Source organism: Athene noctua, chromosome 2, assembly GCF_965140245.1.
Source record: "Athene noctua chromosome 2, bAthNoc1.hap1.1, whole genome shotgun sequence".
Lineage (NCBI taxonomy): Eukaryota > Metazoa > Chordata > Aves > Strigiformes > Strigidae > Athene > Athene noctua.
Window position 1 is genome coordinate 165546751 of NC_134038.1, and position 24127 is coordinate 165570877.

Below are 24127 nucleotides of genomic sequence, written 5' to 3' on the forward strand. Positions count from 1 at the left end.
TATCCATACAGCTTTTCTACCAGTCACCCTAATCAGAAGGTGAGGGAAGACTGAGGCCAAGGCCAGCACTTCTTGTGCTCCCACAGTTCTTCTCCCAGGCCCCAGTAATTCACAGCTTGGGGACTCCCCAAGACGGTGGTGGCCATCAGGAGATCTCTCTTCGCCGGATTCATCCCCTTCTCCCATTAATTCACCTGCCTAAATGCACATAAACCTTCAGTAGTGATAGTTTGTGGTTCTGCAGAGCCCCACGCTAAAACTACGCAGACGTCTCCTCTCTCTTGCTCGGCATTTGCCATTTATTAGCATCATTTGATGCCCCCTAATGCTCACAGCAGAGGAGACAGTGCAAGGCGGGTGCATCTTCTCTCCAGGCCCCCCTGGCACACCCAGGGCTCTGGCACATTTCCACTCAGACAGGAAATCCTCATCTGCATTTTGAAAATTGCAGGTTACGAAAGTTTAGATCAGGCAACGAAGTGGAAAGGTGAATTCAGTGCCAAAAAATGCAAATTCAGGCACATGGTCAAAAATAACACTAAATAATGTTGATTTTCGTGCTTACGGGCTGTAGATTTGCTGTTACTACCCAGCTGCTAGTTGGGAACTGCTGTGGCTCATTCTCTGTGTCCCAAATTAATGTTCAGCAGCACTCAAATGTGTTAGCTAACACAATAGGAAATGTTAAGGGAGTAATAGACCCCTCCCAAATATTCCACTGTCCCAAGGTGTATTATGTCTGCCATAGAAACCCAGGGGCCTGCAGTCACAAAGGGGTGTAGGGGGGCACATTTGGGTCAGAGATCAGGGTGGTGACCAGTGCCAAGTCCAGCTGGAGGCCCATCACTGGTGGTTGGTACTGGGATGCAGTCCCATTTAGCACTTTCACAGAATCACCTCAGTTGGAAAAGCCCTTGAAGATCATCTCATTCAGCCATGAACCTCACCCTGACCGTTCCCAACTCCACCAGATCCCTCAGCGCTGGGTCAACCCGACTCTTCAACCCCTCCAGGGATCCCGGGGACTCCCCCCCTGCCCTGGGCAGCCCATTCCAACGCCCAACAGCCCCTTCTGCACAGAAATCCTTCCTCAGAGCCAGCCTGACCCTGCCCTGGGCAGCTTGAGGCCATTCCCTCGGGGCCTGGCGCTGGCTCCTTGGCTCCAGAGACTCATCCCCCCTCTCTGCACCCTCCTGGCAGGGAGTTGCAGAGGGCCAGGAGGTCTCCCCTCAGCCTCCTCTTCTCCAGACTGAACCCCCCCAGTTCCCCCAGCCGCTCCCCAGCAGACCTGTGCTCCAGACCCTGCCCCAGCTCCGTTGCCCTTCTCTGGACACGCTCGAGTCATTCAATGGCCTTTTTGGGGTGAGGGGCCCAAAACTGAACCCAGGAATCGAGGGGCGGCCTCACCAGTGCCGAGCACAGGGCTCAGATCCCTTCCCTGTCCCTGCTGGCCACGCTGGTGCTGACACAAGCCAGGATGCCATTGGCCTTCTTGGCCCCCTGGGCACACTGCTGGCTCCTGTTTAGCCAGCTAGCAATAACCAACCTCCCCAGTGATCGTTTCACTAACAATCAGCATGGCGAGATGTGCTGGGGGGCCTGGGCAGGCCGGAGAAATGGGCTGAGAGGATCCTCATGGAGCTCAACCACCGGAAGGGCCAAGTCCTGCAGCGGGACAAACCCGAAGCACCGGGAAAGGCTGTGGGCTGCCCAGCCAAAGCCCCCTGGCAGAGGAGGGCAGGGTGGGCGCCAGGCTGAGGGTGCCCAGCAACGCTGCCCCACATCCCCCGCCCCTCCAGCCGCCTGAGGGAGAGCGGGAAAAAGGCGGGTTACGGCCACACCCCCCAGCTCCCGCCCCTCCAGCAGGCGGCGCCGTCGGGCTCCTCTCTGCGCATGCGCGGATCCCGCACGGCTTCGCCCACCCGGAGGCCTCCGGGTCTCCTCCGCCGCGGCCGCCCGCCATGTTCGCGGAGTTGAACGAGCTGCTGGACGCTTCCCCGCAGCGGCCGGAGACGGTAAGAGGGAGGGCGGGCGGGAGCGGGGCCGCCGTGGCGGTGCGGGCCCGCGCGGGGCCTGCTGGGAGTTGCAGTCGCGGCAGCGCTGCCCGCCGGGAGCCGCGCGGTGCATGCTGGGAGGGGCGGCAGCGCGGCATGGCGGCGGCTTCGGCCTCTGCCCCGGCGCCTCACGGCCTCAGGGCCCGACCCTGGTTCCCCGCCGCCCCTCACGCCCGTGGCGCCGGTATCAGCCGCTACAGAGGGGCCGGACCCTGGCCCTGCAAGCCCTTGTCGCTGCCTGTGACGTGAATAACAGCAAAGCCGGGGGTGAAGCTCGCTCCTTCGGGCCCTGAGGTGGTTTCCAGAGGTTTCTCTTCCTTTGGGCCACTAATCAGTTAATCCATGCAGTTCTTGGGCTTATGAAATCACGCTGTAACTAAACACCCTCACCCTGTAAAAGAGCTGTGAAGCGGTTCAGGTAAAAAGTTAATAAAAAATGCGTGTGTTACACATTATGTTTTTCCTGATGGATGCTAGCTTAGATAATAAAAGTAGGTTCGGGGTGATAATTTATTTTGTAAACCTAGAGTTTCCCCCTTCTTGTAGAGCTCACGATGTGAGTAGGGCAGCTTTCTGCCTAGGCTGGAAAATGCGAGAGAGCTAATTCCTTGTCAGCCTGCCCAGAGCAGGGCAGGGCTGGTCTGCTGGGGAAGAAATGCTGGTGAAGAGCTGGGAGAGCAGTTCTGGGTAGAGATCAGGTAGGTCCTCGAGGCTCAAAGCAAACCTGGTAGAGGTTGCTGGCTAAGGCTCCGTGGCAGCAGTGTCACTCTCCTTAAAGGATAGACCGACACTGAGGCTGTGTGGATTCCCGAGTCCGTGTAGGTCCTGTGCGTTGATGATTGGGTTTTTAAGGCGTGTGAAACGCTAAACGAGGAGCCCTTGGAGTTTGTTGGCAGAGTGGAGCCTGTGCTTTAAGGTGGGTTTGATGGTGGAGCCGTGGGATGAGTGGAGGTGCTGTCACCCGCAAGCCTGGTTTCAGAGGCAGGATGCAAACAGCAGATTCTGGAGAGCAAAACCAGAAGATTTAGCCTGAAGATCCTGGGTTTTGACTTGGCAGCCCAGGCAGGACCTGTCGAGGAAGTGAACCTCTATGTGAGGAATTGCCTCAGATTTGTGTTGGCTCTTCCTCTCCCATCAACCAGGGACTGGGACTTCCCACCACATGCTCCAGATTCTTTTTTGTCGCGTTGTCTGTCAGTAGTGTAGCACCAGATTATGGCTGGCTGCAGAGCAGGCGGTGTTCCTGGATGCCAGAGTTGGAAGATTGAGTTCATACACTGTGGTATGGACTATGCTGGTGGTTTTACAAGTTGCCCTCTGCACCGCTCGGTGTCACCGATTGCTGTACAGAGCTGTGCTGTCAGCGTCTGGGCTCTCCCCCTTGGGAGATGTGGTCTGTGGGGTGTGCTGAGATATCTGGCCGTGGCTGGCTGGAAGTTGGTGTCCCGCTGTGCTTAAAAAAAGCATCAGCCCTTTGCAAATCTCTTCTTCCTGTCTCTGCCATTCCGGTTTCTGCATCTCTATGGTTGGTTTGTGTCGTTTTCAAAGTGCTGACAAATGCCTTCACTATAGGGCTGGTAGGTGGATGAAGCTGCCGCCTGTGTGGGTGTATCTGACATGTCACTGCTGAGTGCTTGTGACACCCGCTGCTGCCCTGCCAAGGGATTTTGGCAGTTTCTAACAAGTAGCTGCAGCTTCTGCTGTGTAGCCTGCAGGTGGAAAGAATGTGAAAGCAGAGTGTGGAGGGAGAGGACTGGGGCAGAAGGGTGGAGAAGGTGCTACAAGAAGGCCTTGCCTTTGGAAGTGCTTCGTCCCCAGTAGCATCAATCTGGGCTTGAGAATGATGTGCAAAAGGGGGAAGAGAATCAGAATGCATGTCTGGTGGCAAATCGGGGGCCACAGGTTTTCTGCACGGTGGCAAACAAGGTGGTGGTGGTGGTGGGGCCAGAACATAACTGCTCCTCCACAGAATTCCTCTTGCCTGGCAGCAAGGGGAAGCCACCCGCCCTCAGGTCCCCCAGGGACCTGTTTTCTTCCAGCCAATTGTTAAACAATTTGGTATGTGCCATCTGTGGGGATGGGTGCAAGAGGTGCGTGGGCCTGCGTGGAGACAGAATGACCACAGGGGTTTGCAGACCTTGGGAAGCCTCGCAGATTCCTGCTGGCTTGGCATGCCTCCCTCCTTGTGTCGACATGACTGGGAGAACCTCAGTTCCTGTATTTGGGAGTTTGTAAAGGCTTTGGGGCAGTTCTTTGACCACAAGCAGGATGCTGGATTTTCCCAGAGTGCCTGCCTTGCCTGCCTTCCTCTTCTGCCTCTGGAGATGCATGGTTGGACATTTCTACCCCTGGCTAGTTGGGCATCCAAGCATCAGAAATGAAGAGTTTTGAATGCTGCCTAAGCAGCTGCAGTGTGACAGCGAAGTGAGGGTTGACAGGATTTAACGATTGTAACTGGAAGGTTCGGAAAAGCGAAATATTGTATGCTCTGAATGATAACATCCTGCTGTGTGCTGTGCAGCGTTTGTGGGAGAAAAGGAGAAAGCCTTTTGAGAGCTAGCAGGCGAAGGAGGGCACTCGAAGTGGCATTCAGCCCGCTGTTGCAGCGGGCTGTTGTGAGGAAGAGGGGAGTTGAAGGGGATGGAGTCGTGCAGAAGATAAACCGCAGGATGTTTGAGCTTGTGCTGTTTGAACCCAGAGACACCTTCAGGCTTAGGATATGCCTCAGCGAGGTGCTCACCAGTGTGGTGCCTCTCATTATTGCAATGGCCACAGAGGCATAACCCTTTTTTTTTTTTTTTTTTTTTGGTGGGAAAGAGCTCTCTCTGACTGAAGCAGAGCAGCGCTTCTCTACCCTGGCTTCTGCTTTGCATTCCCTGCAGACGTGTTCAATATTTGCTGTTCCATTAGCACTGCTTTATAACCCATTTTAGGCACTGGGGAGTTGTCTCTGATAGATGGCTTGTGGATTGCCTATGGGTAGATTGCTTGTTGCTCCAAAAGGCTTTTTATTTTCTTCTAATAGATTGAAAAAAAAAAAAAAAGGCATTGATAAGTTCTTTGTGATTAAAAGCAGCCCTTCTATGATTTGTATTGATTAAAGAAACATTTTGGCTAAGGTTTTAATGGAAACAAATGCCTTGATGAGACTGGTACTGATAACAAGCACGCACTGATGAACGGAATTAATTTCCTGCGTGATCAAAACAAGGTGTATACTTTGTGCAGAGGGCTTATGTATTCTGATGATAAGGTTTTGTGTTCCGAATGTGGCGTGTTTGAGGTAAGCCTAGAACAGGGGACGGGGAGGGCTGTTTGGGGGCAGGAAAAGCAGCAGCTGTAGCGGGGCTGCCATTTTAAGCACACAGGCGATGATGGCCATGGCAGTGGGAGAATAGTCGAGGAACAGAGTGGGTGGCTGTTGTCCCCCTGCCATCTGTGCCACTTGGAGTAGAAAGAAGATGACTGTGAGTTGGAGAAGAGGGGGATGAAGCTGGGAGATTGTGATTGTCACGGGTGGCTGTGAGCAATGGTGTCCAGCTCCAGGGGCACGAATAGGTGTGTGCTCTGGGTGGGCACTGGAAGGTGCAGTGCTGCTCCTTGGTGTCCTCTGCAGCAGCTGGGGTGTGAGGAGGTGGCTCTTGGTGGGCACAGAGCATGGGGGTCCAGCTGGGGTCTTGGACTAGCACAAGGGCTTTTAGCTGGTGGGCGTGTCTCCCGAAAAGAGTGAATTCAGCATCTTCTGATGCTGCCCCGTGGGCTGTGTCTGGAGGAAGCACTGCCATCCCTTTATAAATGGATGTGTGGCTGGAGCACTCCTTGTCCACTTCTTTCTCTGACTAATACCTGCAGAATTTCCCCTAGCCTGAGCAGACATCTTGACCAAGATAGAACTGGAAGCAGTTTGTGCCCTCATCTTCCTCTGTTAAGTTGTTTTGCTTCTTCTTTTTCAGGGTAAATTTACTCTCCTGCGAGACACCAGGACAGATGGCAGCTTCCTTGTGCACCATTTCCTCTCCTTCTACCTCAGAGGTATGTCAGCAGCAGGACTCTCCAAGGCAAGGGTTTGCCTTTGCCTGATCCTTGGAGGTTCCTTCAGCGTAAAGTGTTTCTGTGTGAGCAGAGGCTGGTTTTGCAAAGCGTGAGGCATCCTCGAATTAGCGCAAAGCTTTGGAGTCAGGTTTTATGGATCCCAGTCCTGACTTGTTCCTGGGACTTGCTCTGTCTCCTTAGGCACATCCCGTAATGTCTCTGCACCATGTTTCGTCATCAGTGTAAATCACATCAGCATCTGACAGTGAGGGGTTGACTGTAATTTCTTCACCAGCTAGGTGTTTTGTAATGAGATTAAAAATATCAGGAACAACTGGCAGGTAGTGAGTAGAGAAACAAACAAAGAGCCTGGCAAGTTGCCTAATTGCTTTTCTGCTAACTGTTTCACCTGTGAGTAACCGACCAGCCCCTGAGGAGCGGGCGCTGGACTCATGGACTCCTCCAGCTTTCTGCTGGCAAAGCAGCCAGCCCAGCTGATCTGGTACCTATCAGACTTGAAGTTTAGCTCCGAGTGCTCTGCAGGTGGTGGGGCTGAGGGCATTCTGCCCCCCCATAACTGCCGCTTCTTCAGCTATGGCTTTACCCCATTTAAAAAAAATTGTTTTACTTAAGCACAAATACAGACTGGGTGATGAGTGGATTGAGAGCAGCCCTGTGGAGAGGGACTTGGGGGTACTGGTAAATGAAAAGCTGGCCATGAGCCTGCAATGTACACTCACAGCCCAGAAAGCCACCCGTGTGCTGGGCTGCACCCAGAGCAGTGTGGGCAGCAGGGCCAGGGGGGGATTCTCCCCCTCTGCTCCCCTCTCCTGAGACCCCCCTGCAGGGCTGGGTCCAGCTCTGGGGGCACCAACAGCAGAAGGACACGGACCTGCTCGAGCGGGGCCAGAGGAGGCCACGAGGATGCTGGGGGGGCTGGAGCACCCCCTGTGAGGACAGGCTGAGAGAGTTGGGGGGTTCAGCTGGAGAAGAGAAGGCTCCGGGGAGACCTTAGAGCGGCCTCCCAGGGCTGAAAGGGGCTACAGGAAAGGGGGGAGGGACTTTTGATCAGGGGGTTTAGGGATGGGATGAGGGGTAATGGTTTTAAACTGCAAGAGGGGAGATTTATAAGGGTGGTGGGACACTGGCACAGGTTTCCCAGAGCAGCTGTGGCTGCCCCCTCCCTGGAAGGGTTCAAGGCCAGGTTGGACGGGGCTTTGGGCAACCTGGGCTAGGGGAAGGTGTCCCTGCCCGTGGTCCTTCCCAACCCAAACCGTTCCAGGATTCTGTGATTAATGGAACAAAATGAACCTGCAGGAGAGCCAGTGGAGAGCAGATTATTAACAGTGTGAACGGTTCAAAGGGACAGCCCTGCTGAGGCACTGCCTCAGGGTTTGCCTGCATCCCCCCACACCTCTGCTGACGTGCTGACCTGCAGCACTGTCCTGGGAGTCCTTGCATGGAGCTGCCCATTTGTCTGGGGGAGGTCTCACCATCCCTGTGGATGCGCAGCCCTTGGGGATTATTCATATGTCTCAAGGCAGGTGTGCTTGCTGTCACCCTCTCATTTCTACCCCAGGGTGACGGTTACTCTGGGTCTGTAACACCACCGTGTTGTCCGAGTACCTGCTTAGTGCTCAAAACTTCTGGGAGCTCCCGAGGGGTCAGTGAAGGCTCATCTGGGACCCCTGACTTGTTCCACTCCATGTCCCCCTCTCAGGCAGGGAGAAACAAACACTGATTTTGTTCATACCCAAACTGTAAGGCCAGATTCTCATGTGTCAGCTTTCCTAAAATCACGTTTTAGTGAGGTGTCTTTGTCAGAATTGCTTGTTCTGTGTGTTTTTCCAGTCAAGGTCACTTGTCCTGTGAGAGCGAAAACAGGGGTTTTTTGGTTTCAGTAGTTTGTGTCACAGTTGGCCGTTGGCCTCCTTGCAGTAATATCAACAAACAGTGCCACAAGATCCCAGGGCGGGATGGCACGAGACAAAAAAGGGGGCTCCTACTTTTTTATGCAATCTTTTTCTTGTCTGTTCTCTTTCTTTTTAAACTAACATTTTCCATCATGTGAAAATCCTATACAACAGTGAAAATTGAAAGCCCAGCCACGAGCAAGTGAGAGGCTGCCCAAACCTGTCTCACGTAAAGACATTTCCAGACAGATTTGTACCCTGACTGCTGTGATTGATGTGCATTGATAATGGCAGCTTGAAAAAATAAAATGATAACGTGTCTTTTTGTCTTCTCATCCAGCTGGCTGTAAGGTTTGCTTTGTGGCCCTGCTCCAGTCCTTCAGTCACTATAACATCATAGCACAGAAGCTGGTAAGTCTCTTGATGTAGGTTAATAATTACAGGTCCAGGTAGTTTCTATTGGGTGGAAAGGAATGGGAATGGGGAACAGGAATTGCATGTGAGCAAATGTTTCCAGATCTTGACGGGGATGATCAGTATTGGTGCTGCTGGGGCAGGGGATGGAGAACACTTCTTGCTGGAGAAAAAGATGTGATATGGGGCAAAATCCTGGCTATGAAGCTCACTGTGAGAGTTCCACCGGGCTTTGCCCCCGAGAGGGCAGAGTGCTGAACAGCTGCTTGTTTTCTTTGTGCTTACAAATGTTTTCTGGAGATCAGCATTCCCTAGACAGGCCCAGATTGGTAGGTGTAGTTTCATGAGTGCTCTGGGGAGAAAAATACCACAGTGTCTGTTCCTTGGGCTTCTCTGTTTGCCTGCAGGATGCACTGGCTGTACGGCACAGGAGCTCCTGAGGTGACTGTCCTCTGTCCTGTGGTTATGTTGCGATGAAGTGCTTTGGACTGAATGACCTGTAGATTCAGAAGGACACCTGTATGCTTCTTTTGGCCTCTGGGCCAAGCCATCAGTTAGAGCAATCTGAGGAGCCACAAGCTCTGAGTATGTTCTTACAGATTTTCTTCCCATGGTGAGTCAGGCAAGGATTATGTGTACCCTGAAACGAGGAAACAGAGAAACAAAGTAGGCAGGGTCATTCCCAGTGTCAGCAAATCGGTCTGAGCTCTGGCTTTAAACTGCATCTCTCTGCTTTTTGTTCCAATGATCAGCTGTTCAATGCTCTGACTGGGAAGTCCAGGTGACCTTCCAGGGCTGAAGGGATGAGGGCTTGCTTGCATTGGTCCTCCCTCCTCTGGTGCTGCTGGAAATCCCCACAGTGCTGCTGCTTATAAAGACTTTCAGGTGTTGAAGAACACTTTCAGGTGTTGCAATAACAGTGTATTCCCCACTGTAAATGTGCGTTGAGTTTCGGTGCTTGCTAGATAATTGTATTTTATTTACTACTCGGTTTTTACCTTTTAAAAGGAGATCAGTGGTCTGAGAGCTCAGACCTAAGGTAAACAAAATGGACCGAGCAAACAAAGTGTTTCCACCTGGAGCTTTAACTCACAGGCAGATAGTCAATCTGCAGTTCCCGTGCGGAGCAGATTCCCCACGCTGAGCCAACCAGCCTCTGCAAGGACTGAATCGTTCCGGCCTTCGTGTTGCAGAGAGGAGGAAATCTTGGGGGGAACTTGCTAAGTGGGACAGGAAACTGGGCATAGCAACTGGTGTAGGTAGGAGATTCGGCTGTTAAAAATGGGATCCTTGCCTGCTCTGAAAGCAGAGTCATGTTTGTTGGTGCGTTTCCTAATGTGGTGAAATTTCCCAGCGCGCAGCTTGTGCGTGTGCTTTTAATAGGTGCTGTTGTCATCTCCCTCCTGGGAGAGTCTGAGAAGGGAGAGAACATGAGGATTAGCTGGATCACACGTGCGATGCAAATCGAAATGATTTGCTGTCTGATGCTTCCAAAAACAGGTTACTGATGTGAAGGGAGGTGATAAGAAGAACAATACAGTTTGCCCAGGGGAGTTCAGAGAAGGGATTACATTTGCCCGCAGCAGTGAGCTGTCCCTGTCCTGTTGGTTTCAAGTCTGAGTCAGTCTTACATTATAACTTCACAGGTGCCCATGTGGTTGGTTCTTGTGAATTCTCCCAAAGCTCTGAGGAGTTGGAGGTCATAACATCAGTTCTTTATATCTGTCTCAGTTTCCGTAAGATATTCTCTTTGCCTTAATGCTTCTTCACCTGAATGAACACATCAGGCTCAGTAAAGGTGGTTTTTGGCAGCGTCATTTCGCTCGTAGACCTGCTTAAGAATTTGCTGCTGTAGAGACCAGCTGGGATGTCATTTACATGGCTGCAGCAAACCCTGATTTTGGGCAGTACCCTGAGCTGTGTCACGCTGCAGTTAGGTGAGCTGCATGCTTCACCAAATCACCGACTGCTCCCTTCCCATCTCCTTTTCCTCGGTGGCGAGCTCAAGACCAGCTGCCTGGCTCTCTGCCTTGACCAGGAGAGTTGCAGGGGCTTGGACTGTAGTTCCTCTGGGAACTGCATGGAAGGATCCCATGGGCAGCCACCCGCATTATGTTATTCCATCCGTAGATTAAATCTCCCATGCTTAATCATTCCTAGCAGATTATGCACTTACGAAAGACTGCTGTTGGAAGAGCTTCGTTACTTCAGAATGCTCCTGTTTCTGCTGGGAATGGCGTGTCCCAGGCCTGGGAGGAAGGGTTGTGGATCCAGGGTCGTATTATGCAGCCTTTACAGCAATCTTTTGTGGATCTGGTCCTCGTAGCACCTGAGATATGGTGATAATACTGAATATTTGTACATAGTGGAAGTAATGGTTACCTCACGTGCTGCTTCCCCAGAGTGTTGCCAGGTCTTACCAGTCCAGAACCAGTTCCTTATGTGTTTGCTAAATGCAGTGATGTATTTTTACTTGCAGGAAGAAGCTTCCCTGGATGTTTATGGCTCTACAATACCGGCTTCACACTTTTCCTTTTCTGCAAATCCCGATCTTTTCATGAGGATCTGCACTTAATTTTAAGGGACAGTTAATGTTATTTGCCATGACCTTGTAGAGAACATGCTGGGCCATAGCAAGGCCAGTGGTGCCAGGGCAGCTTGCCAGATCGGTGCTCCCACCCTCATTTATCCAATGTTTGTTTTAAAAATGTATTTATCCCCGTTTGGTCTCCCCTGTCCCCTGCCACAGCGCTGAGATCACAGGCCAGAGGCCATCGCTTGGTTATCTCTGCTTTCTCCACAGGTAACTGCACTAGAGAGGAGACCTTGGCCACTTGCCTGATCACAGATCGTCGCACTTTGTACCATGGCTGTGTTCACTGTTTGAGCTGCCTCGCACGCTCCATTTCTAGTTCTCTGCTGCAAATATTTTGCTTTCCCTTATGAAATGGCAAGCGGTGGTTCTGGTTTGAAGGGACGTCACTGCTGGCAGGCTGGTGGGCTGCCACACTGCCTGCCTGGCAGCATCCCGGATGGATGAGAACAATCGTGCTCCGTTGCAGAGCTCACAGCTCCAATCACACCAAGCTGCTGTTTCAGAAGCATTTCTGGGCTTGATCGATAAATGACAGATTGCCAGAGATAATGTCTATGCACTCCTGGTGATAATGGAGCGTGGTGCTGTGAGATAATGAATGCTTTCAGGGCTGATAATACACGCTGTTTGGGTGCTTGCAGCACTGTGGCTCTGCGGGAGGGACCCGTGTAGTGTCTGTTGCAGTCAGGAAGGTGCCGTTGGCTATTTTAAGCACTTTTTCCACCATGAGGTTACATCAGCTGGGCTGCTAGCTGGGAGACAAGCAGAGGTTTGCTGTGGCAGATGACTGCAGTGGGGTGACTCCAGGTCTCTTTGGGACCTGGTTTCCCAGTTGGAAAAGGAACCTGGACTTGCTGGCTCCACTCAGGAACATTATGGCCCCAAGCGGATCCAATTCCTAGTCTGACTCACAAGCACACTGCCCCTGGCTCCCTTTCTCTCATGCTGTGGCCCTTCTCTCTGTCATCCAGGCAGGCCCTGGTGTAACAACACCAAGCTGCTGGGTATTTTTAACAGGGGAGACTGTTTCCTTGCTGATCTAAAATACAGAGAGTTTATGTGTGCAGGAAGAAATGTCTGAAGTGAAGTTAAAATCAGTTTATGAATTATTGACATTAATAGTGAATTTTGCCACTGCTGTAGCAAAACATTTCAGCAAGTGCTGAGTCCTGTGGGCTCCAAAAATTCACAAGGGGATGAGGTTGGTGAGACTCCCGTGCAACCCAGCCCTGCTTTGTGGCACATCAGGTATTTGCCAGCTGTTCCCTCACTCCTGGCCTGCCACATAAAGGTTCTTCTGTCCTCAGCTAGAATTTTTTCCATCGTATGTGCTTGCAATTGCCCAAGAGGCTTCCCTTAGCTCTCTGTTCTGGCCCTGCCTTCTGGCATGGTTTTAGTGAGCAAATATCACCTGCAAAAGCCAAATCCCTCCACCTGCAGCCCACATCAGGCTCTGTCAGGCTCGGGACTGGCAGGAGGTATGGCAGGGAGAGCGAAGTGCTCTGCAAGAGTCCCTTTCATGGGTATTACAGCTTCTGGCTTGCCTGGGAGAAGGGGAAGAGAGAGGAGACAAAGTGGATTAGGTGAGGCAAGAGTGTGTTGCAACACTTGCTGGTTAATGCTGTTCCTTGAGAAGGTATTAGAAAACAAAAGGGATATGTCCAAAAGCTCTGACTAGTGCCTTGCCTGAGGCTCTCCTTCCTGGAGTTTGCATGGTAGGTGGGACCAATTTCCTTCCCAAGCATCTGTGGAAGACCAGGAAAGGGAAGGGCAAGCTCAGGAATGATTTTATTAAAAACTGGATCTGAGGTGGGCACATATCAGACAGCGTTTGGCTTGGAGTAGCCTCTGCTTGTCAAAGTATCCCCTGGCCGTGATGGAAGACAGAATCACAGAACTGTCTAGTTTGGAAAAGACCTTGAAGATCATCCAGTCCAACTATTGACCTAACAAGATGTTGCCTCCGATCTGTTGGTTTCTAATGGATGTAGATAATGTTTTCTGGCAGCAGCCCTAATGAATGGATCCTTCCCCTTCACATTTCAGCTGGGAGGAAAAACAGTGGAAATCTGTCTTTCCTCTCATGAGGACTGAATGTGTGGCAATTGATAAGCCTTGGAGGAGCTCAGGGTTAATATTTGTGGGAAGGACCTCTTCCTTATCTACCCAGGCCTTCTCTCTGGAGGTCCTCACGTGGAAATGCCACGCTCACAAAGCAGCTGGGCCCACCCCCTTGCAGGGATTGTCTCATTGATCAAATGCGTAAGATGTGGCTTTACAATTTTTTTTTAAATTAAAAAAGTAGATAAGAAAAGGGGCACTTACATTTTCATGTCAGATAACAGGAAGGTTGAGCAGATGAAACACGGGTAGGAGGCAGAAGCGGACACTGCTTTGCTCCACCTCCCTCTCCTGTCTGAGCAAGGAGAGTGTGATGGCTCTCAGGGCTGTCGTGAGGGCTGGGAAATGCTTGGAAAACCTCCAAGGTCTTTTCAAAAGGTGTCGGGACAGTGCCAAGCACAGCGCTCTGTTCAGTGCTTGAGGTCTTGGGGGAAGAGTTTCTACGAGCCTTCCCCTTGCTGGGCGACTTAGACTGTGCTCAAATGTCCTGCAGCTCCCAGCATGGTTGTTTAGGAAATAAACAAAGATCTGTATTTTCTGTGATGCTTAGAAAGTTCCTGGTCAAAAGCATCAGCGCTCTGACTGCTGCATGCCTCTTCCAGTGTTCAGGCAGAAGCTAGTCCTGACTTAAGGTAAGGGCTATCCTAGGAGTTGCCTCTGTTCCTGACCAGTCCTGCTCAGCCACCTTCTGAGGGTTCAAAATCTCGCAGGGGGAGATGGGAACTGTCTTCTCAGGGATCCTTGTTCCTGGTTCCATGCCACTGGTTCTGCCTGTCAGGCAGTACTGCTTTGAGCTAAACCTTCCTGAACTCTTTGTAAGCCATCTATCTCGCCGTCTTGTCCACCTACCTGCTGCGTTGCGCAACAGCCCTATTTCCGGGCTGCCGAGATGCTGCGAATCTTGGTGTTCATGCTCCTTGGCTCCATTTTAAGAAATCACAGTCCTGTTGTGAAATGTGGGTAGCAACCCACACTGGATAGCTGAGCAAATTTGCACTTCTTGCTGGGAAATGCAGTTTGGCCAAGGTCTGATGATAGTGCGTGTGAGATATCTTTGTGTGATCATGTCGGTAACGGGCACTAAATTTTCTCTTGAAAGGTGGACTGATGCAGTTACCTGTAAGCTGAGGAGCTACAGAATGGTTGGCAAAAGTAGCCCTTGCTGATGAAACAAAGGAGGATGAGACAGGAGTACAGGAGCTAGATTTCCAGTTGGGGTCTTCTGCATGTCTGCTGCAACTCTGCCAGGGATTTCTCTGTTGGGGCTGGACATGCCCAGCACGTGGCTCTCAAGGTCAGCCTCATGGTGAGAGCTGGAAATCTCTCTCAGCTTGAGTCTCAGTCATGGCCCCAGGCAGTTTGTTGTGGTCCCTCCTTTATTCTCCAGAGAGGAATCAGGGCTGAGGCTGCTTCCTGTGGGAGCCCCGGCCACGTTGTTCTCTCCTGGGTGTTGTGAGAGCACTGGGGTGTCTAGTCCATTGTGTTCTCTAGATCTGGGCCATACCTCGCTCAGGTGAGTGGGTTGTGCTGGGGAGTCGTTATTGCCACAGCGATGATTTGGAGATAGTGAAAACCAAAGGCTTTCACCAGCCAAGAAGGGAGGGTGAAGAAATTGCTTACAGCAGGGTCCTTGGGGCAACCTGGAGAGGCCTGTATCTTCTCCCTGCCTCTGGATGAGAAGCTGTTTTTCTCCCATACAATGATGCTGTCTACCCAGGAGCAATTCCAGGATGTTTGAGCCCCCAAATCACGATATTTTTTTTTTTTTTTTAATCTCTTGGCAAAATACAGGGCAGCGAATGTGTCTGCCAGTGTGTGTAACAACCACCCATTTCATCCCCTGTGCAGGACTCGCTGATGCACTGACTTTACTAGCACATTTAGATAAGACTTGATAAAAATCAGCTGTTGATCCACTTGATTCTGTTTGCACCCTTCCTCCAAAGCTGTTTACTCTACAACATCGTGTTTTCCTCTCTCAAGGGAGTCAATCTGACAGCTGCCAAAGAGCGAGGACAACTCGTTTTCTTGGAAGGCCTCAAGTTCTGCCTTGACCTCATGTTTGGAGAGGAGGAGCAGTCAGGACAGTCCAATCCTCTTCAGTTTCTAAGGTAAACCTGAGCAGTTGGTGGTTCCGTTGGGGCTCAGCAGGGCCCCTGGCACAGAGTGTTTCCCCCCTTGCATCCCCTGCCACTGCTGCCAACACCAAGAGCAGCAGCAAGGTCCACAGCTGAGACCTGGCTCCCTTTGGGCTTCCCTCCAGGGCCCAGGGACTCGGTAGCTGGACACCTAAGTGAGGGGGAATGCCAGCGCCGTGCACATTGCTGTGCTTGTCCTGCCCTGTCTCTCCCTGCTGCTCGGGGAGAGATTCTGTCCCTCTTCTCCATCATTTTAGAAGAATTTCCACCCCCATCCTCATTGCCAAGCATGTTACAGGTCTAGAGAAAATTTACTTCAGCACTCAACTGGTTTATGTCAAATTTTTATTTGATCCAAACAGTTTTATTCCGTTTTAAAAAAAAAATTATTCTGAGTTTTATTCTCATCCAAGAGAACAGTGCTGCTTTAACCATGCTGGCTTTCATTTTTATTCCCACTTCACTTTCTCTGTGTCCCTGATGATGTGATAGAAAAAAAATCCACCAAGGGCTGTTAAATTGGAAGGTAACACCTCTGGGTCAGGCAACCTCTGAGCAAGGACGACCACATACTTGCTCTGTTCCTGTATGCTCCTGGTTCTCTGCTGTTTCAGACTCGTGCTGGGGTAGATGGGCATTTGGTGAGACCCAGGGCAGGGACTGAAGCCCTGCAGACCCCTGTGCCATGAGACCATGCAGCCCTTTGGGTCTGGGCGAGGGGGTATTTGTTGGAGTGTGGCAGCATTAAACACTGGACAGGCAGGAGAAGTGGATCCATGTGAGCCTCATGGAGTTCAACAAGGCTAAGGGCAAGGTCCTGCCCATGGGTTGGGGCAATTGCAAGTACAAACACAGGCTGGGCAAGGAGTGGATTGAGAGTAGCCCCAAGGAGAAGAATTTGGGCGTATTAACGATGGAAAACAGCCTGTGAGCCAGCAATGTGAGCTCACAGCCCAGAAAGCCACCCGTGTGCTGGGCTGCACCCAGAGCAGTGTGGGCAGCAGGGCCAGGGGGGGATTCTCCCCCTCTGCTCCCCTCTCCTGAGACCCCCCTGCAGGGCTGGGTCCAGCTCTGGGGCACCAACAGCAGAAGGACACGGACCTGCTCGAGCGGGGCCAGAGGAGGCCACGGGGATGCTGGGGGGGCTGGAGCACCCCCCTGTGAGGACAGGCTGAGAGAGTTGGGGGGTTCAGCTGGAGAAGAGAAGGCTCCGGGGAGACCTTAGAGCGGCCTCCCAGGGCTGAAAGGGGCTGCAGGAAAGGGGGGAGGGACTCTGGATCAGGGGGTGTAGGGATAGGATGAGAGGTTACGGTTTTAAACTGGAAGAAGGGAGATTTAGATTAGTTATAACAAAGAAATTGTTCCCTGTGAGGGTGGTGAGGCCCTGGCACAGGTTGCCCAGAGCAGCTGTGGCTGCCCCCTCCCTGGAAGGGTTCAAGGCCAGGTTGGACGGGGCTTTGGGCGACCTGGGCTAGTGGAAGGTGTCCCTGCCTGGGGCAGGGGGGTTGGAACCAGATGAACTGGGTGACCTTTAAGGGTCCCTTCCAACCCAAACTATTATCTGCTCCCTGGAGCAGGGCAGGAAGGTTTCCTTGCCCACAGGCAAGCGGAGGAGCAGTGACTGCAGGGAAGTGTAGGACCTGATGACCGTCACAGCAGCGTGGACAGCAGGGAGGGTGCAGGCTGGTGTTCCCCATGTCGGGACAGTGGGTGAGGAGGGGGACGCCAACACGTGTGTGAGCTAAGCCCCTTGAGACCTCCTCCTTCTCTTCTAGTGAGGGCGCTTCCGACCTCAGAGCCTTGTTTGACTTCGTCCGGACGTCCCTGACTCCCTCCAGTAGCGACTCCTGGAAGGGCCCCGTGCTGCTGGTGGATGACCTCAGTGTCCTGCTCAGCCTGGGCGCTGCGCCGGTGGCGGTGCTGGACTTCATCCACTACTGCAGGGTCGTGGTGTGCTCCCAGCTGAAGGTACTGCTCCCTCCTTGCGCAGCCTCCTGTATGCTCCATGTACGGAAGAGCCTCTGGAGCAGAGCCTGGCTTTTCCCAGCTGTGCACGATGAGGTCTTGAAAGGCTTTGGCTGTCTTAAGAAATTCAAGTCGTTGCTCTAGGGCCACACTCAGGGAGTTGTGTTAGTCCCTGGAGTACCTGCATGGGGACCTTTGCAACTGGTTTCCCAGGAAGTGCTGCCCAGAGAAGGGCTCAGTCTGTCCCTGACCTGGAAGCCTGGATTTGAGGTGTAAAATACAGTTTCTTAGAGCTCCTGGCTCTCCGGAGATCTCTACTCATGCTCACGTTTGTGTGCATGTGGGAGGGCAGGGAAGGAAGCAGATTATAAAGGTAGCAAGGGCCTGATGGGTCTTGTAGGAGCCAGAGGTGAAGGACCACTTGGAGGGAACACGACTCTCTGCTTCCACCAACCTTCAGCGTTGCTGTGTGTTGCACTGGCTGGTTTCTAAGGATGTGTGACAATGCAGCACTTCTACAAAGATCTCCCCAGCAATGTGCTAACTTCTGAGAGCACCACAGCCAAAAATCATTACTGTCACATCCATCCTTTGCTGTTTATATTGCAGCATTTCCCCCACCCCGGCCACTTCTCTCTCTGCTTGAGTGAGAAATAAAGTAGATGGTGTCAGGTTTTGTTATTCTGTGCTTCATATGGTGCCAGGGTGTTTGTGCTGTAAATGCTGACAAGGGGTGTTCTGCTTGCTGAGAATATTTACCTCCAAAACAGCTAAAAATGATGATAAATCGTGCTAGCATGTTTCTATTTCCATCTAAGATGTTCCAAAGCTTTAAAATACATTTTAATTGATTGGGAATTTCATGTTATTTTAAGTCCTTGGTGATTTCAGCATGGGCTAAGGCAGAGACTCTTGGGATGTACTTTTAACAGAGCGGGTGTTGTGTTGGGGAGCTCTTTGCTTCTTGCCAGAGCTGGGAAGGTTCGAGCACTGCAGCTCTGGCTGTGGCCGTTTGGCCATGTCTTTATTTAGCTGTTCTGAATTCGCTCAGAGTTGCTGTTTGCGTGGCCTGACAGACTGGTTTAACCAGACAGCTGTCTTGTAACAAAGGCTTGATGTATTTTTAGGCTGCGTATTGTGTATATATGTGTGTGTGTAAATACAATATACATATATAGCAAGCTGTTTCAGAGTTTTCTATATGTATCTGCTGTTTGTTTTCTCAGTGGACTTTAGGTTAGCAGGGCATTTGTGCAAGCTCCCGTTGTTATCTCCCCTTCCCTACTCTGAGTGGATTAGGAACCAGCCAGGGGCTCATCGCTGTCTGGTGCTCTCCTTCCAGGGCAACATTGTGGTGCTGGTTCACAGCAACGAGGATTCAGAAGATGAGGAAAACGAACTGGTTGTGAACTCCCTGTGTCATCACAGTGATCTGATCCTGTGGGTAGAGGGGCTGGCAACTGGCTTCTGCAAGGATGTTCATGGGCAGGTAATGCACAGGAGAGCACAGAGAGGTGGCACACATTAGTGTCACACACAGTGCTGCCCGCAGGCCCGAGGGAAGGCAAAACATGTTCCATCTGCGCCCTGTGAGACCAGCCTGGCCTGCAGCACGTCTGAGGATTAATGAGAAGCCTTGCTGAGGTCACCAGGATCTGCTGGAGCACCCGGGCTCTGACGGCTGTGACTCCACTTCTGGGGGGATATTCAGGGACATCCTGGGGGCTCCCCCATCTCTGGAAGCTGGGAAGGGTTTATACAGCAGTGCAGGCTGTCTTCTGCCTCAAGTTGATGGCAAAGAAAAATAGCTAGTTCCTGGGAAGCTTCCCCAGACTATCCTGTCCTGATCCAAGCCTGGCTAGGAGTGATCTCTTCTGGGCTGTGAGGGCAGGTGGGTCGTGGGGTCGGTTAGTGCATGGTCTCATCGGGGGCTGCCACTGCGGGGGCTGGCTCCAGCTGTGTGATGGTTTTTTTACCAGTGGTTCCCCCTTCCCTGCAGGCCAGCAAGAGGCGTGGGGGGTGAGGATGCTGTGACTGGGGCAGCCAAAGGGATGATCTTCCTGTTCCTTTCCCTTCGCAGATTAAAATAATTAGGAGAGTGTCCTTGGAGCTGATAGCAGAGAAGGATCTCGTCCAGATTTACCAGTATAAGATCCAGGACAAGAACGTCACCTTTTTTGCTAGAGGGCTGTCAGCTGCAGTCCTGTGATGCTGCGATACTGCGCCGGGCTGTGAGAGCAACCCAGAGCGTGGCCGGGGAGTCTGGATGTGCCACCAAACCAGCCTCGCTGTTTCACCAAGCGCCTTCCAGGAGCCGTGCAGCAAACCCACCCGGGGAGGGAAGCTTAAACGCGTGTTGAGCTGCATGCCAACGAGGGGATTAGCCTGCCCAGAGCTTGCTGCGTGCCTTTGTCCTCCTCCCACCCCATTCCCAGTGTAGGCAGGCCCGGCGGAAGAGCAAAAACTTGCAAGAATGGCCCTTAGAGCATGTAAATACAAGCAGGGGGAAAGCCCCCCGGGGCTGGGCGTGCCTCACTTTTTCCCCTGTGTTGGGGCAGGGCTGTGCCAGGCACTGCTAGGTGGAGGGATCACCCCACCCTCCCGCTGGTGATTAACGAGATGACACAGTGTGGGTGGAGGCGGGGATGTTCAGGGAGCCTGTTGCAATCCTTACCTTTATCCCAGCTCTGGCACGGGAGAGATTTGCTCAACTCCCACCTTCCACACAGTTAAAATACCTATAGCTACCTGGCTAGCCCCTCACCTTGCTGCCGTAAGGCCTAGATGCTGCCTTGTTTGGTTGATCCCTTGCTTTGTTTTGTTACTTTCCCTCTTTTTACATAAAACCCCAGTGCCCGTGTGTGTGTTTAGCGTGCAGCTTCCCAAGCTCGTCCTTGGCTTTGGGTGACAGACAGACACTTGTGCGTGAGCCTCTGCCTCAGCCACTGCTTCCCCATCACGGATCACTACTGGCACTGTGTTCACCTGCCTGTGTTGAAAAGTTATTTGGGGCTAATAATAATTAATTTTAATTCAGTAAGGGTGCAGTCATTAAGTAACTATGGATCTCTGTACAGGAACTGCTCCTCACAGGCTCACTGGCAGGGGAGAGAAATGGGCATCTCCCAAGCCTGGGTGAGGAGATGGCTTTGGGGCCCCCATGGACAGTCCCAGGAGCCGAGCTCAGATCCAGAGGTCTCCTGGTAGATGCTCTGGCTGCAGTGGATGATAAATAACATCCCGCACGCTTGTGAGACCCAAGAGCCACCTGCCAGGTCCTTTGAAGCTCCAGAGCTGGAGTAACAACTCTGGCAATGGGATGTGCTCCTGCTTTTTCCACGCAGAAGTGCTCAGTGAGCTATCCTGCTGTAGTTTTGGTGCAAAGCACCATACCGGGCACTGGCAGGGGCAGGCTAGTGGCTCAGTCTCCTCCTGTGTCCCATGAACCCTCAGCCTGCTGTGCCTCGTTGGGGTAACACGAAGTGTTTCGTGGCTGCTGGCCATGGAGGCAGTAGAGCCCAGTGTGGTGGCAGTGCCTGGGGGATGATGCGTGGTGACAACCTGCAAGGGGAGGGAGAGACGACCAGTAGGTCTTGGGGAAGGGAGCTGTGGGCACTACGGCTGCTTGAAACACACCTGTAATGGGCATATAATGGTGTGTAACTGAAGTAATACCTGTCTGATTAGCTTCCCCTTGGAGAGATCCCAAACATCCCTTCTCCGAGGCTCTGCCTCCCTCCTTGGAAACTGGCAGGGTGACTGTGTGACATTGCTGGTGGCTTTTGCCTGGTTCTTTCTGCACTCAACCCATGCCTGCATCCAAGGGAGGAACCAGAGGCTGCCCCAGGCATGGAGTCAGCCCATCCCTGGGGCTGGGCATCATGCAGGGAGCAGCACCCCAACCCCTGGTGTCCCCACGCAGGGTTTTTTTTCCCGGGATCCGAGGCCCTTCTGAACCTTTTCCTTTGTCTAAAGAAGGGCAACGGAGCTGGGGCAGGGTCTGGAGCACAGGTCTGATGGGGAGCGGCTGAGGGAACTGGGGGGGTTCAGTCTGGAGAAGAGGAGGCTGAGGGGAGACCTCCTGGCCCTCTGCAACTCCCTGCCAGGAGGGTGCAGAGAGAGGGGATGAGTCTCTGGAGCCAAGGAGCCAGCGCCAGGCCCCGAGGGAATGGCCTCAAGCTGCCCAGGGCAGGGTCAGGCTGGCTCTGAGGAAGGATTTCTGTGCAGAAGGGGCTGTTGGGCGTTGGAATGGGCTGCCCAGGGCAGGGGGGGAGTCCCCATCCCTGGAGGGGTTGAAGAGTCGGGCTGACCCAGCGCTGAGGGATCTGGGGGAGTTGGGAACAGTCAGGGTGAGGTTTATGGTTGGGCTGGAGGAGCTTCAAGATCTTTTCCAACTGAGGTGATTCTGTGAACAAGCCGCTCTTTGCCTGCACCGTGCACCAGCAGCATCTGGGAGATGCCTCCAGGAGAAAGAGAGGTGAAACCTATCGTAGCTCTTGCTTCATAGCGAGGACCAAGCCCAGTGTTTCCTTCAATCCTCCCTGACGTCCAGAGGTGGCAACTCCATCAGGACGTGAATGCTGGAGGCTGATCTGGCAGTTCTGAGCCAAGGCCACCTGGCGTGGCCGTGATCGGACCGAGACCTTGCTCTGTAGCTGACGCCACAGGGAGGCAGCGCAGGAAGCGGTGACGAGGAGGGACGTGGTTGATGGCAGAACAGCGTGGCCTCGCGCAGGGTCAGCCCATGTCTGTGTGCTCGTGGGTAAGGCTGTGTCTCGACTGATAAAGCAGGTGGGACTTGGCCTGAGGTCTCTACTCTTCGTTCTCTCGGCCTTGGTGGGAGCAGCCTGGGGCCTTGGCTAGGCAGCAACTGAGGAAAGGCCCACCAAGGCTGGGGCTGGTGGGGCAGGGACTGTCACAAAGCTTGATGGCTGCAAGAAAGGCCCTGGAAAAGGCCAGTTTGTGGGGGGTGCTCAGCTCCAGGAGATGAACAACCCGGGCTGCCTTTCCCCTGGGCTGTTTCTGCTCCTTCGCTGCTTCTTGCTCTGGTTTCCCACCAAGATCTGTCTTCTCAGGGCCACTCTCCTTTCTGACACTGCCTCTTTCCTCGCAGGGCTCCCCCAGGATTTCAGGAGCGCTGCTTGGCAGCCGGGAGCCAGTGCCGGGGGTGACTGCCTTCTGCCATCCCCCTCCAGCCCTGCCAGCACTGGAGCTGCCCCGTCCTTTGCTGCAGACATTGGTGGAGTTTCTCTGCACCAGTGGAGGGGGAAAAGACACTAGTGATTTCATTATCCAAAAAGCAGATTCGTGCTCGGTGTGCAATAAATCAACCTTAACTCGCTCAGGGGAGATAATGTGCTTATCAAGGCCTGGGTGCTGGGTGGACTTTTCCACAAATCAAGCACCCCAACAGCAGGTTTTCTCGCTCCTTTTATGCACAAAAATCAGAGATTAGTATTTTTCCAAACATGCCTATTAGATACTGGTTGGTTAGTGATTAACATACAATTATAATATGGCTTACATAATAATTATTACACATGCTGGGGGGTCTTCACCTGGGCAGGGGTCTTTTTGACCTATGGGTTTTAGTTTTCAACAAATATACCTGTTTTAGTATTATAATGAAGGCAGTTCACTTTCAGCACACTCAAAAGTTTGTTTCATTGCCAAGTTACGGAGTCAAATAGTCCCTTTACCAAGCTGTCAAATAACTCATCCTCAACACAAGCCCAGATGTTCTCTTTATGTTCCAGGATATTCTACTTATTTTCAAGGGTTTGGAGATCAAAGCTCATTCTCCATGAACGTCGTATCGCTAGTCAGGGCCATCTTGACCACGCTTCAAGGTTTTGCTCGTCAAGTCAAAGCTTCTGAGATGGGGAGTCTAGACAACCTTAGATGGTGCAAGACTGGGGAACTTGTGCAAAGAGAAAAGGAGGCGTATGGGGCTGTTCGCAAAGACATACCAAGTGCTGATAACGTTGCTAGGCTACTATCTCCTAGCTCAAAGAGAAGCCTCCTCTGGTCCTTGAAGTTGTGGGTATCAGCAACAGATTACCCCAAATTCCGGCACAAATTCTGGCAGTCTGGTCAGAAGCCAGAGAACAACGGAGGCTGCGCAGAGCGACAGGGTGAGAAGTTCATCAGCGAGGAAGAAGAGGTACTTCATCTATACGGCCCCTGCCCAGAACTTGAAGAGCTCATCACGCAGGCGCAAGGGGAGGAGACCTGATTACCATGAGGAGCGAGGGGAGGCGGGGGTAGACTCTCTATATGTACAGGCGTTCTATGAATATGCACTATTCTGTAACATATAAGCCGGACGGGAGCTGCAAACGGCGCGCATGCTTGTGGTGGAGCGATCCCCCATGCGCCCAGCGCTGAATAAACATACCCACTTTGTAACTCCACAGATATAGAGTGATTTTTTCCGCAAGTTGCTTCAAAACTGTAAGTTTTTGTGATTGAAGAGCAGCTCCCCCCGACCCAGCCTAAGGCACGTCCCCTCTGCGCTGTTTCTGTCTCACTCCGGTTCCGGCTACCTGTGTCCCCTCTCTCGCCCCCGGGCTCCCGGTGCACCGTGCTCCCGCCGCAGGCCCCCAGCGCCCGACGCCTGCCCCCAGCCCCGCCACTCCCCGATGCACGGTCTGGAGCCGCTCTCCCCCGTGAAGCCCCTCTCCCGCGATCGCCGCCCTGTGTGCCCCGGGACCCCCCCCATCCCCGCTCCACGTGCTCCCGCCGCCACCGGGCCGCTTCCGCTCTCCCACGTGACCAGCGGCGCGCCCGCCCCGCTGGGGGCGTGGCTAAAGCGACAGGGGGCGTGGTCTGGCGCTCAAGGGGTGTGTTTAGAGCGGAACAGACGTGGATACAGCGCGGGGGGCGTGGCTATGG

At 52.8% G+C, this 24127-nt stretch overlaps 1 protein-coding gene across 1 annotated transcript; it reads left to right on the forward strand.

Annotated features, from left to right (window-relative positions):
* Positions 1–1895: 1895 nt before the first annotated feature.
* ELP6 (elongator acetyltransferase complex subunit 6) lies at positions 1896–23628 on the forward strand. Its single transcript, XM_074901046.1, has 7 exons — positions 1896–2015; positions 6008–6086; positions 8340–8410; positions 15114–15241; positions 17044–17236; positions 18576–18722; positions 19314–23628. The coding sequence occupies exons 1-7, from the start codon at positions 1962–1964 to the stop codon at positions 19440–19442; spliced, it is 801 nt and encodes a 266-aa protein (XP_074757147.1). The 5' UTR covers positions 1896–1961; the 3' UTR covers positions 19443–23628.
* The last annotated feature ends 499 nt before the right edge of the window (positions 23629–24127 follow it).

Excerpts from the sequence above, each read along its gene's own strand:
- ELP6 (XM_074901046.1), top strand. The coding sequence starts at position 1,962 with ATGTTCGCGGAGTTGAACGAGCTGCTGGACGCTTCCCCGCAGCGGCCG. Across the intron at positions 2,016-6,007 it reads CCCCGCAGCGGCCGGAGACG|GGTAAATTTACTCTCCTGCG; the intron begins GTAAGAGGGAGG and ends CTTCTTTTTCAG. Across the intron at positions 6,087-8,339 it reads CCTCTCCTTCTACCTCAGAG|CTGGCTGTAAGGTTTGCTTT; the intron begins GTATGTCAGCAG and ends CTTCTCATCCAG.